General features: G+C 37.9%; 1 protein-coding gene across 1 annotated transcript in view; it reads left to right on the top strand.

Annotated features, from left to right (window-relative positions):
• The window catches only part of DOCK2 (dedicator of cytokinesis 2), a 201064-nt gene that overhangs the window by 26445 nt on the left and 160738 nt on the right, over positions 1-13881 (top strand). Inside the window, exons 13-21 of the mRNA XM_082323800.1 lie at positions 52-177; positions 1050-1174; positions 4413-4511; positions 6031-6103; positions 6179-6282; positions 8681-8864; positions 8967-9064; positions 10970-11059; positions 11315-11415. Of these exons, the coding sequence (XP_082179926.1) occupies positions 52-177; positions 1050-1174; positions 4413-4511; positions 6031-6103; positions 6179-6282; positions 8681-8864; positions 8967-9064; positions 10970-11059; positions 11315-11415 (1000 nt within the window). The remainder of the gene's footprint in view (positions 1-51; positions 178-1049; positions 1175-4412; positions 4512-6030; positions 6104-6178; positions 6283-8680; positions 8865-8966; positions 9065-10969; positions 11060-11314; positions 11416-13881) is intronic.

Genomic DNA, 13881 nt, shown 5'->3' on the forward strand with positions numbered 1-13881 from the left:
GTAATAATGTAATCTTTTTTTTTTTTTTTTTTTCTTTCTTCCTCTTAATAGGTCTCTGGGTAACTGTGAAAATGCTTGTTGGAGATGTGATTCAAACTAGGAAGGACTACCCACATCTTGTAGACAGAACCACAGTTGTTGCTAGAAAGCTAGGATTTCCTGAAATAATCATGCCAGGTAGGAGGCGCTTTGTTCTGTAATAAGAATGGATTTTTTTTCATTTCCTAGGTTAATGAGCATTAGCTGTAGCCTTATTTACTTACTTCTGTAATGGGTAACTCAGAGGTTCTTTAGAATTTACTCTTTATGGTAAATTTTCTTCCAGTATTAGAGGCTTATATAAAATACTGAAATCCTTGGAAAGTATTTTCCAGTACTTAAATGGAAAAAAATAAAATCAAGACAGAGGGATAATCCCAGCTCCTTGTACATAGCTTTCTTATCTTCTAAGTAGATTACGGTGGATGCTTAGTTAAATTGTAAATTAACCTTATTTTTATTCTAACTTATCACTGTCCTTTAATAATAATAAACATATGAGTTTACACTGTCTTTATTTGGGTTTTTTTGGGGGATTTATGGTAAGGTATTTTCCAATTAAGGTCACTCACTGTCTGCAGTACTTCTTTTTTAAAAACAAACACGCACCCACCCTCCTCCCCCAACTGCTTCAATTCAAATCTCGATACTTCCTTTAAAAGAAGTCAATAGTTTGTTCACGGGAGAAAACTGGAATATTAGGCTCCCTCGAGAGCGCTGTGTATTTGGGGAAAATTCAGTAATGGCATCATCCGTCACCTCACCAGCAGGTGTCAGTGCAGGACGAGAATTGCTTTAAGTCACTTTGAGGACTCCCTTTTGCCTCGCTTCACATCACATTGTAGTATCTTCTTAGCTAAGAATAACAGATGAAAACTTAAGTTCAGATGGCAAGTAAGACATTTTTATCTGTTGCACTGCAGAAAAAGAGGTACTCTTGTGAAGTTCAGTTGACCCTGTGCTCTCACAGCATTTAAATTTGATTTTTAACCTTCCTATTTCTTTTTCAGGAGATATAAGAAATGACATTTATATTACATTGCTGTATGGAGATTTTGATAAATACAATAAAACAACTCAGAGAAATGTGGAAGTGATAATGTGTGTCTGTGATGAAGAAGGAAAAGTGATGCCAGTAAGTTTTTTCTTTTTTTTTTTTTTTTTTGTATGATGAACTTAGAAAAATGAGTTACATTATAGAACTAAGCCTTAAACTTATAAATTTCTATAAAATACCATTGTGCAAAAACTTGCAGTTCCCTTACTTGTGTCATCTTGACATCTTGTGACTGATTAGTTTTATGATGTTTAAAGTGACATATCTATTAAAATCCTATAAATGTCTTGCATAAAACTGTAACAAGAAATAACACTGAATGACCTATTTTAGCTGTGCCAAGGAACAAATGCTGTTTCTGACAATTACTGCATTCTTATTCTAGGGTTTTTCTTGTGGAAATTCCCAGAGGAATGCAATTTGTACATTAAAATGTTAGAAATACCATTTCAATTACACAACAAACCCTTGATTTGTGCCAGGAAGACTGTGTCATTGTCCCTTGAATGGAGTACATGGCAAACATATAAATTAGTGACAGTGGAGGAGTGTGGACACTGTACATATGCAGCATAAATTTTTACAGTGTCTTTTTGCTTGTCTGTTTCTGTTTTGAGGAATTTTTGTCTTTTCCTTAGGGCTTTTTAACACCAGTTCAGTATTCAGGGGGATTTTTGGCCTTTCCTTTTCTGAGCTTTATACTGCTCACTACATCAGTACCGTGATCGTGAGGGTGAAATCATAATGCCGCTTCTTGAGATAAAATAAAGATGGAGTAACTCATTGTGGTTCATGACTTGCCGAAGTATGTTTATGAGCTACCATTAAATGCTTGACCTAAAATTCAACTTTATAGCTTGAATGAAGAAAATTCTAAACCCATGTAATGCTTAGGGTTCACACAACAAATTGTAACCCTGATTACAAAATATATTTCATATATATATATGAAAACACCTAATCACATGACTTGCATGTACAGAAGTTAACTCAGTCGTGAAATCAACTTCAGCAACCTCTATTGTGTCTATTCACAGATAACATGCTTAAAATACATACACAAAGGTATTCCTTAAAGAAATTAACCTATTGCAATGCATTAAACCTTGCATTCTGATATTATGTATGTTCAGTTCTGCAGATGCATCCTTTCTCCAAATACTAGGAGAAAGTGGATTTGTCAGTTTGTCTGATCTGAAACATATGGTCAAATCATGCCTGCTTTCTGTGGGTAATATGCCTTAGACATGTTTAAGCAACAATTTTGAGGGGTTAATTGAAATGCTGTTGAATGCAAGTAATAACAAAAGTAACTGGTTTTCCCTTTTAGCCTCCAAAAAAATAAATGAATCATAATCATAGAATACCAGGTTGGAAGGCACCTCAAGGATCATCTGGTCCAGCCTTTCTAGGCAAGAGCACAGTCTAGACGAGATGGCCCAGCACCCTGTCCCGCTGAGTCTTAAACCTGTCCAGTGTAGCGGAGTCCCTGATAGAGCCATACTGTTCATGGGGCAAGGGTATACGGTAGCTGCGCTCCCCTGCTAGAACCTCCAAATGAATACCAATAAACTTTCAAACCCATGAATTTATATTAATTTCAATGTTTCTAATTATCCATGAATCAAAACAGGTATATATTCACTAAACTGGACACTGGTTGGCTCTGTTTAGGTATCAAACTAGTTTCAGCTGAAGAGCTAGCACTAGATTTACTGTTACAAGTAAAAAGCCTTTTGTTGCAAGTGAACGTTACAGAGTACATTCAAACAAGTTGGTGCGTAAACCTTGAAAAAGCTCCATTCAGGCAGATGAGACATACCTTTCCGCAGTTACATCACTCTGACCAGACCTTACAAATCGCCTTCGGTATCGGCATCACACCCTTCTTGTCACAAGCCATCCTGGTGTTTGAAGCAGGCTTCTCAGATTCACTGGATTTTCAGCAGGAAAATTGCACCTTTGCAGTAGCCTATATAGGGTTAGTTTCATCTGGGCTTTCAATAGAGAATTTAATGTTTGCTTCTTTCATGCACTTCAGTTTCATGTCTGAGGCCTGGTGTCAGTGATCTTGCTGCTTCAAGTATCAGCATTAGCAGTTACTCTGCATGCACAATCCTCAACCACCATCAGCCAGGGAAGATGGACGTAGGCCATTCACAGACTCACTAAGCAAACTGAATTGCTAGGTTATAACAAATTTTGAGCTTGATCAAAACTTTAAGTTGGATCTGTAGCAGTTCTGATAATTGTTAGAGAATGGGAAATTCTTAATGTTGAAAACATGCAGGAGGGCATACTGCTGGTGCTGCCTCTATGATGTTTAGTTTGGAAGTCACCTCAGGTATGAAGCCAAACACTTCTGAGATTCTGCTGGAATAGAGTATTTTAAAGTAAATGGAGAAATAAATGGAATAATGAAGCTAGATTATTTTTACTTTGTGTGTTTCTTCCACTGAGATGATGCCTTGGTTACTTAAGTTAGTCAGTTTGAGAAATCAAGTCTACGTATGTTCATCACCTAGCTCTTCTTAGATCCCACTGTGTAACCCCTGTAAAACGCAATCTATGGGTGGGTCCAGTGTAATTATGGAAAATGCTTATTTTCATTATGTTTGGAGACTTGGAAAAAGCAGTATCTTCATATTAACGCTTCCTCTCTGTTAGTACTTTCATTATTATTTAATTCTGAATGACACCATACCCAGATTCAAAACTGCTTGTTAAAGACAGGTCTTGCTGCTGCACGATAGATGCTGCTCCTGAACCTGTGGCTTTCCTGGAGCGTCTCCAGTCTCCGAAGGCTCCAAGCTGCGGGGCCCTGGGGGCAGCCTGGCCCAAGCGGTGGGGCCTGTTAACCGGGGAAAGGTTTGCCTCAGCCCCCAGGCCTGAGCCGGGGCCTCGCTGCCTCACAGGCAGCAGCGGTGCCCTGGGCACTGCTCCCAGCCGCCACGGAGGCTTTCGGAGGACGCAGAGGCGCGGCGCAGCGCCCTTACCCGGCCGGCGCAGTGAAGGCGCTGCGGTGCCCGGAGGCGCCGTGGCTGCGCGGCTGAGGGCGGGAAGCGAAGGCCGGGGGCGCCCGCGGCTGCCGCCGTGGCCTCGTGCCTCAGCGAGCGCCGCCCCCCAGGGGCACGGCGGGCGGGGCTCGCGCGGGGCTCGGCGGGGCGCTGAGGTAAAGCCGCTGCCGCAGCCGGGGGCGGGATTCCCGGGGGAGCCCCTCGGTCGGTGGCTTGCTTCTGGCTCTGGTTTTGCTCCAGTCACAATTTACAGCAATTAATGACCCCCTAAGCACTCTTTCTTCCTTTCTTTTTTTAAGAATGCTGTTTGCTTGGGAGCGGGGGACAAACCCGTGAGTGAATATAGATCAGTCCTTTACTATCAGGTCAAACAGCCACGTTGGATGGAAACGTTAAAGGTATGGTGGAGATGATAACTTTTCACTTGCTTTTTTTTTTTCCCTCTTCGTTTCTTGGTACCTCACACAGAAAAGTTGCACAGCATCAGCTTTTTCTAAAAAAACTTGGTCCTGAATACAGCTAGAAGGATGGAGCCTTAGTCACACATCAGGTAGTAGAGATCTATGATTGCTGAGGCTTAAAATTTGGCCTAGAAAATGATGTTAAGATTTTGTTTAGCAAAACAAATGAGGGCATCTTAAATGATAACCTTATGTCCTAATATGGCTCATCAAAACTGAAATATTGCATTTGTTCTGTTGTGGTAAAACAATGGAGATGAGGAGCTTCAAGTATATGATTTAAAAACAAAACAAAACAAAAAAAGCAACAAAAACCCGCCAAACCAAACTAAATCAACCCACACACCCCCTCCCCAGATATTACAATTTTAGATAGAAAAAATTTCTTTAGAGACACACCAATAATTATCTAATCTAGCTTTAATGTTTTTGATGGGGAAATGCCCAGAAGCTTCCAGAAGTAGTTCTTATAAAGCATGTCTCAGGCTTGCTAGCAATCATGCTTTTTTTGAAGGTGACTATTGAAGACAATATTGCTGCAATTGCTACAGACAATTGCAATTGAAGACAATATGCCTGCAATTACTGCGCTAAGGTGTGTTGCTGACATTGTGTGGGACAGGGAGGGAATGGCAGTGTGATTTGAAACAGATGCTTATTTGTTGTTTTGAAAACATTGACCTGTTCTGTTTTTTGCTTAATATACTAGCTTTTAAAAAAAAATATTCTGTAATTCAGACTTTTATACAGAATTATTAACAGTAGATCCTTTTGAAAAGTGTAGTTAATGTGAAGGAATGTTATGCAGTAAGATCTGTAAAGATAAGTTGTGAATGAACTCAAAGGAGTACAGGTCTTTACAATTTTAGAACTATAAACTTGATAATATAAAAACTTGTGCTTTTTCTTATGCTGTTGGCCTTTTGCATATTTGTTATAAGTAGGTATGCTACTTTAAGAATAAAGCAGTCACAAGTTCCTGGGATACTACTCAAGGCTTTGAAACTGAATTTAATCACAAAAACATACTTAATTTATTTTGCTAGAATTTTCTTACCTTTTCCACCTGTTTATTAAATTGGTCATTAAGTTATGTGTATGAAATGTGGAAGTTTCATAGTGCAGAGGTGTTGCATAATTCTTATGGTTAATAGGGTAAGTAATAAGACTGCAGTATACTTATTTTCTAGCATACAAGCACCTATGTGCTTTAACTCATGAGGTTCAGTACTTCATTTCTTTGGTGGTGCTAGACTTTGAGCAAAGTCTAACAGATAATTGCTTATCAGGCACTACTTCTGCTACTGTGGTCAGGCTCAATAGGTTTAAATGGTCTGTGAAAGGCATTATGGAGCCAGCAGAAGTGATGCTTAGTTATTTGAAAACAAGAGTTCGTTACAGGTGAAACAACCTCCCCCCCGCCATAACTCTTCGTTGTTTTCTGATTTTACAAAAGGTAGCAGTCCCTATTGAAGAAATGCAAAGGATACATCTGCGCTTCATGTTCAGACACAGGTCATCTCAAGAGTGTAAGTAGGGAATTTTTACCTTAGCAAATTTTAATTCACTGATGGATAGTCAACTGAAAATACTTTGCTTTGCAGCTAAAGATAAAGGAGAGAAGAATTTTGCAATGGCCTACATAAGACTAATGAAGGAGGATGGAACAACTCTTCAGGATGGCATCCATGATTTGTTAGTCCTAAAGGTATTGGATCCATTTTTTTCCTTTCTTTCCCCCACGAGACACTTTTCACACTGTCTTTGACTGCGTTGTTTATTTTCTTAGTGCTAGATTAATTTTATTATTCTATCGAAGATAAATATTATGGTTTTTATCTGAACAAAAAAAACCCTGTAACTTGTTCTATGGTCAGTAAAGATTTCTCTAAATTTTTGTTAGAGAGAGATGTTATCTAAGCACAATGAGAGACGGTTATTATTCCTACTATTTTTACTGAAGTTTGTGCTTTTGGCCTTCTGTAACATGCTAAAGCCATGCTAAAGCTCAGTACCTGGATGTGTACTATTATTCTTTGCTGAAGGGGCGAAAAGTGTTCTTTTGATTCATTTAGAATCTTAGTCGTATGAATAATCAGGGAATGTAATCTTAGGGAATTGGTTGTTTGAAACTGCTCTGTGTAGTTACTCAGATACAAAAGTGAAAGTTTCAGGAATTTGATTTTGGATGTGAAGAATAGTTTTGGCTAGCCCTGACTGGACACAGATAGCATTTTTGACTTAGAACTGAAGCAGGGAACAGATGTTTCAAGATTGTTTGGGGTTTTTGTTGTTGTTGTTGCTGGTTTTTTTTTCCCCTTGGAGAATACTGTTTAGCAGCAACTAAGAACCAGAAATCACTTCCAATACAGAAGAAATTTTACTTTGGGTATTTCTTAGTGCTCCTTTCAGTAACTAGTTTGCCGTAACATTAATGGCAAGTGAGACGCATACAACTAAATCAAGTTGTTTAGGTAGTCCAACAAAGATTAATGGCAGTGTATAGTGCTTTATCTTCCCTTCATTGATACCAACATTGGTAAATACTTAGATCAGAAGGAAAATAATGATCACGTTGTATGACTGTGTGGTTAATGTTGGTTATGAAATTCCATCTTATTCATTCCTGGATCAACCTGGTAATTTTTCCTTAAGTGACAGCATAGATGAGAAATGCTAAACTGAGTTGACCTAGTTTGTTTGGGAGAAATAGGCAGATTTTCTGACATATGTTTTCCTATTCTAGTATTAACACAGTAATTCTAAACTGTGAGTGTGTTAAACAGCGGTACCTCTGGCCTCTCAAAATAACTCATTTGTAAACCACGAAGTTTAATCAGTGTACTTTATTTTCACTGCCTTCAGGCATTGAATCCTTTTGAGAGACACTTGGATCAAAATTTCAAGTCCTGTCCCCATTGTCTGTCTAACTTGTCTCAAAGAGGAAGTCAAGATTCTCTTTTGATTCCAGAAATTCTGAGAAGTAATTATTTGGCAAGCTTGATACAATCATAAAAGTTGTTAATGCTGTCTGTTTTGCTGCATACGGATTTTGCCTTTTGCCTGTCTAGGTCTCTTTATAGTCAACTTTTAACCTTATTTCTTGTTTGATAGGAAGTAGAGGCTGCACACCGACAGTCATTGAATCGGATACAAATGCAAAAATTTAGATTATGGCTTTTGCGACTCCTTGTGTAGGCACAATTGTAGACTAAGGGTCTGCAATTGAGTCAGACCTGTCATGGTGTTGTAGCTTTAAGTGACAGAGCTCATAAACTCATTGGCGACATTTTCTTAAGTAGTTTTGTTCAAGAAAAAAGATATTCTCTAAACAGTTAGGAATATGATTTTTATTGTTTTTGTCTAAAAACTGCTTTCCTGTCTGGGGTATGAATCAAAAGTTGAGAGACAAAAAAAATCTTTGAGGGTTGTGGCATGCAACTTGATGAAATACAGGAAGGAAAAATACCTGTTGGCTCTCTGTTTTTCATTCTGTCCATTCTACCGAGAAGCATAAATTCTGTGATATCTGTGTCGCTTAGTCACGGCAGCATATTGTTTAATTTAAAATATAATCTTAACATGTCCTGATTTTTTTATATTAAAGGTCCAAATATTAAGTTATAATGGGCATACCAAAATAGCGCTGCCATTCTTGTCTTATTCAATCCTGTTTTCTGTTCTTAAATTGTGTGTAGACATTGTAACCGTGTTGTCTGTATCCTGTGTACAATCTTCAGGGTGATGCTCAATAGTCTATTGTGTTCTTTAGCTATAGACATTTTATTGAGAAACCTGCTCTTGCTTTTACTCTGCCAGTGATGTCAGCCCTCATAATTCCTTACTGCACCTTAAAACACATACCTTTATAATTGCAGTGTAGTATTTTCCCTCCATGTTCATTGCAGTCTTTCTTGCTAAGTAACACGGACTCTTGGTTTACCTGTATGAGCCACGCTGGGACTTGGGTATTCTTTATCCTTTAGTGCATGCGTTTAAGTCTATAGAAACATAGCTTTTTGTTTACTTTTGTACAAAGTACAAAATAGGTTTGTTTTTAAATCCGGTGGTGCGAAATGTGTCATAAATGGTATGTTGTTTTTCAGGGGGACAGTAAAAAAATGGAGGATGCTAGTGCTTATTTGATGTTACCTTCTACGCGTCAACACATAGAAAATAAAGGAGCAACCATAGTCAGGAACTCAAGTATTGTAGGGGGGCTTTCAGCAAGCTCGCGAGATGCATTTTATATTTCAACTCTTGTTTGTTCTACAAAGTTAACTCAGAATGGTATGTATCTTCTAAACAGGTAGATGTTTTAGAAAGACAACATTTGCACAAATGATAAATCATGTTTTAAATTTTAATGTCTCTCCATTTATTTTCTATTAGTGGGCTTACTAGGTCTCTTGAAGTGGCGTATGAAGCCAGAGCTGCTTCAGGAAAACCTGGAAAAACTGAAGATTGTGGATGGAGAGGAAGTTGTGAAGGTATGTCTTTAAAGTTATTCTAATAATAGTTGTTCTTCATGTCCCTTCATGCTATGGCAGCAAAAATGCTACATATTGTCATGGTTTAACCACAGTTGGCAACTAAGCACCACACAGCTGCTCACTCACCCTCCACACACCCCCAGTGAGATCAGGGAGAGAATCGGGGGCAGGTAAAACCCGTGGGTTGAGATAAAGACAGTTTAGCAGGACAGCAGAGGAAGAGAAAATAATAATAATGATAAAAGAATACACAAAACAAGTGATGTACAATGCAATTGCTCACCACCTGCTGACCGATGCCCAGCCCGTCCCCGAGCAGCGATCGCTGCCCCTGGCAAACTTGCCTCAATTTATATACTGAGCATGACGTCCTATGGTGTGGAATAGCCATTTGGCCAGTTTGGGTCAGTTGTCCTGGCTGTGTTCCCTCCCAGCTCCTTGTGCACCTGGCAGAGCACGGGAAGCTGAAAAGTCCTTGACTAATATAAACACTACTTAGCAACAACTAAAACATCAGTGTGTTATCAACATTCTTCTCATACTAAATCTAAAATACAGTGCTATACCCGCTACTGGGAAGAAAATTAACTCTATCCCAGCTGAAACCAGGACACATGGTTTCAAAAAGAAAAAGAAACCGGAGGGTAAATTACAGTAAACATAGAAACTTAAAGAAGCCTATCAATTATACTTTCTTTCATGACTGTCATTCAGTGTAATGCCTCTGTTAGGGATAGTTTGCAAAAGACATGAGCAAAGCTCTTCATTAGAGGGAGCAAGGAAGCAAGCACCTGCACAGCATTCTTCATAGTGTTAGCTATTTTTTTTCTACTTGTTACTCCCAAACATCTCCGGTATTGGCTACCGTTAGGCTGTGGAGGTTTGCAAGGTTACTGGTCAAATTTCCCTGCTTTCACTGGTAAGTAATTTATTAGAGTCCTTTTCTGCTTTCTGTTATTTTATTTCGCTGGAAATTTTGTGCATGAATCGAGAATTCAGTACCAAGGGTGTTATTTGGAGTCATTGCTGCTTTGGTCAGGTGCTTACATATGTGTCACAGGGAAGCTTTAATTTTGCGCATGCACAGAAAATTTTATTTTAAAAACTTGATAGGATATGAAGGCAGCAATGGTAAAATATTTTCCACAATCTCTGTTCAACTCTTTGCTTTTGTCTATCTGAAACATTACAAATAATTCCTCCTGCTTTCTTTATAGTTCTTAACATTAATTTACATGTTGGTATAAAAAAAAAAGTGTATTGCGTACCCAGCGAAGTGTTCTGTTAATTGAATGAGTGTAATATGAAAAAAAACTTGTTAATATTTCGGAAAGTGGTAGACTCTAGCATTCAGATTAGGAGTTTATTACATTTGTGTTACTCTTTAAGTATAAGCATTAGATGCCTCTCTTGAGAGAAGGAGGAAGGAGAACTTAAAAAAAAAAATTGTGGGTTTTTTTTTTTAATCAAACAAAGATTTGGTTCCCATGTCACTGGGATGCTTTCGTTTGATTTAAGGTGGGATTTGAATCAGACCACAGAAATATGAAGTGTTTTTTTAATTGTCATGTATATGTGAAAACAGCAACTATTAATCTGTATCACTAAGGAAGTGGGAATGCAGTTTTAGATAGTTCCGTCGTTGATATATTTTTAGCTTTTCCGTAAGCTTTGAGCTAAACATATATTATTGATTGCTCATGTGTCTGAGGATGTAGGTTCTTAAAATTAAAGAAACTAGAGCCTGAGTCCTTGGAAGTGTTTTCTGAATTTAAGTGAAGTTTCAGCAAAGGCCTTTAAAATTCTAACTTGGGGGAAACCAAGTCTACTATCTGAAAACTGACTTGTGAGATCTTTCAAGTTGAATTGGTTGCCAATTTGTCATTTCATGTTGTTGTATAGTTTCTCCAAGATACGCTGGATGCCCTGTTTAACATCATGATGGAACATTCCCACAGTAATGAGTATGACATCCTTGTCTTTGATGCACTGGTAAGAATCAGTACGAGAAGATTTTATTTGTCAAAGTCAAGAACTGTGGAATTTTGAATGAGCTATCAAGTTGTTTATTTCGGGGAATTACTTTTAAAATCTCTACAGAACAGATGCAATATTACTAGTTGACTGAAAAGCAAATTTCTTGAAAAACTTTTAAATAGTGGATCATAAAAAATATTTCAAAAGACTAATATTTGAATTTAAAATGTAACTTTATGAAAAATGCTAATTATGTCCATGTCTGTTTAGATATATATCATAGGGCTCATTGCAGACCGGAAGTTTCAACACTTTAACACTGTTTTGGAAGCGTATATCCAACAGCATTTTAGTGCAACATTGGCATACAAGTAAGTTTTCTCCTTTTTTTTTTTTTTTCTTTTTTTTTTTTTTTCCTAAACCTCTACCATCGCATTAAAGAAAGCAAATCCTGTTTGTGACTTTTCTGATTTAATTAATGATGACTGTTGTTTTGATGCTGCTGTTTGCTTATCTGGAAACAAGCCTGCCTGTGAGAAACACATATGATTATAAATAGAGTTAATTGACAAAGAGTAATTGATTTGGCGTTAAATAATTCTTTGGCATTCATTTTTCTCTTGTCTGGATTTTGCTATCTCTGAGCCCTTCACCTGTATCCCATCATATTTGTCAAAACATACTTAGCTGTAAAGCCTCTCCCTTCACATTCCTGGCCTTAACCTGAAATGCTCTAAAGTGAGGACTTGAGGATGTCCTTAACCCGTTTATATAGATTTCCGCATATTCTTTTACAGCAAATGAACTCATGGGGGAAAAAAATTGTTTGGGAACTGTCAGGTCTTCATAAGCAGTGCAAAGTCTGATGTTGCATCAGGAGGGTTTCGATGCAGTGAACTGGAATTTGGGTCTTTGTTATGTGGTCTGCTGTGAACTGGAGTATTAGTATTTGTTGCATGGTCATGGCAGTGGGCAGGTGGACAGACGTTTGGGGGTTTTGTTTGTCTGTTTGTTTCTTTTTATTATTTTGGGGTTTTTTTATTATTATTTTTGGAGCTTCCAGATAATGCCCAGATGAGAAGACATGGATTCATAGAAGAGAATAAAAACTGTGGAGACATGTTATACAGTAAATTTAATACTGGATTCCTCCTTTTTTTAAAAAAGGTTTTTGCAGATGATGGTAGGATAAAATCGCTTTGAATTATGAAGAAAGATAACATCTTCAGGTAGTGCTGATCTTGGGGAAGTGCTATAACAGGGTAGATGTATTTTTTTTTTTATCTGCCTGATGTCTTGTTCTGGCAGCTTAATGGAGTGGCAGATCGAAGCAGAACTTTAATTTGGCATATGAATAATAGATGGAAGACCTTAGCTGTTTGGAATAGTTGGGGATATCTTGTAGTGTCCTGTGCTGAATATGCATCAATTCCAACTCAACAGGAAATGTCACGCAGATCGTGCATTAGAACGTGAGTTTGCTAGAAATGAAAGGCAGTAGGGCACAATCAGTCCTTTCTCACATTGTAGGAAAGTTGACGTTAGCATTATTGGGCTCAGAAAGCTCAAGTGCAAGCTACGTGCTCTTCTTTAATCCTCCTTCACTCCATATGTAATAAGCACATGTAATGTAATGCTTTATATTATTGTGAAAGAAGAGAAGGTGGGGTACAGAACCTCTCAGGACAGCTTTATTTGCTTAAAATATTTCTAAGACTTACCTGGCTGAGAGTTTTTCTGATGATTTAATCAAATCGGAGGCAAAATAATGTTTGATTGTTCCCCAAATCGTGAGTTTTCTTGGCATCATTGGTTCCATGCACATCATGGAAGATACACACTGTTCCATCAATCATTTATGAAATAAACAAATAGCTATATGTGGCCTAACTCATAGTTAGGAAGGCGATACTGTGTCCCAGACATATTATGAGCATATTATGATATGGTATTTTGGCCAAACTGTTAGATACGTATTCAGTTCCTATTTAGTCCTCTATTTGTACCTAGCTGTTATAGAGTCCGGAGAGGACATAACATTGACAGTTGAGGGACCTGGAGTGGACTGCCCCTGCATACAAGCTGGATAAATTTTGTTCCAACTCGGTATAAAGCTGTGAATTCAAAGAAGCTGTAAAAAGGAGTAAAAGGAAACACAGAATGGATGTAGTGCCCACAAGGCTGAGAAGCTGAAAGCCTGATATTTTGGTCCGGAAATGTGAGTTAGGCAAGTGCAGTGGGGCTGAGGATGTGTCTATTTGTTACACAGAGAGATACATACATAAACACATACATATACGTGTATATATATGTGTGTCTGTGTATATATTCTGTGCAGTAGTGAGCAGTTCTTGAACCTATTATTTGCATGCAAGTATGTTCCAAATACCATAGTGATCACTTCTTAATGTTTCATCAGTCCACTTAGTGAACTGTTAAGTTTCATCAATGTGCAAGTGCTTGGGTTTTGTTCTATTGGTTTGTTTTGGTTGGTTGGTTTTGTTTGTTTAGTGATGGGGATAGTAGGTTTCTGTTTTTGTAGCGATGTAAGAAAAAAAACCCAAACACCCTTATTTTAGGTGGTCTTATGGCTGCGTTACGGTCATATTTACATCATTAATATTAGTTTAATTGTTTAAGCTGAAACTGTAACTATACATTAAGGGACTTATTTTTAGATGAGCTTTTGCACTCTGTTAGCAGGTTGTGTGTTAGCAAAAAATTGCTGTTGGATACAAGGCATTGCTGTGTACTAGAATATTGTACTATTTACATGCAGGTAATTTAGAGGATGTAGTGGTGTTTAATCACTGCTTAATGTAGGCAGGCAGAAATAA

The sequence above is a fragment of the Platalea leucorodia genome (genome assembly GCF_965183815.1).
Source record: "Platalea leucorodia genome assembly, chromosome: 11".
NCBI classification, from domain to species: domain Eukaryota; kingdom Metazoa; phylum Chordata; class Aves; order Pelecaniformes; family Threskiornithidae; genus Platalea; species Platalea leucorodia.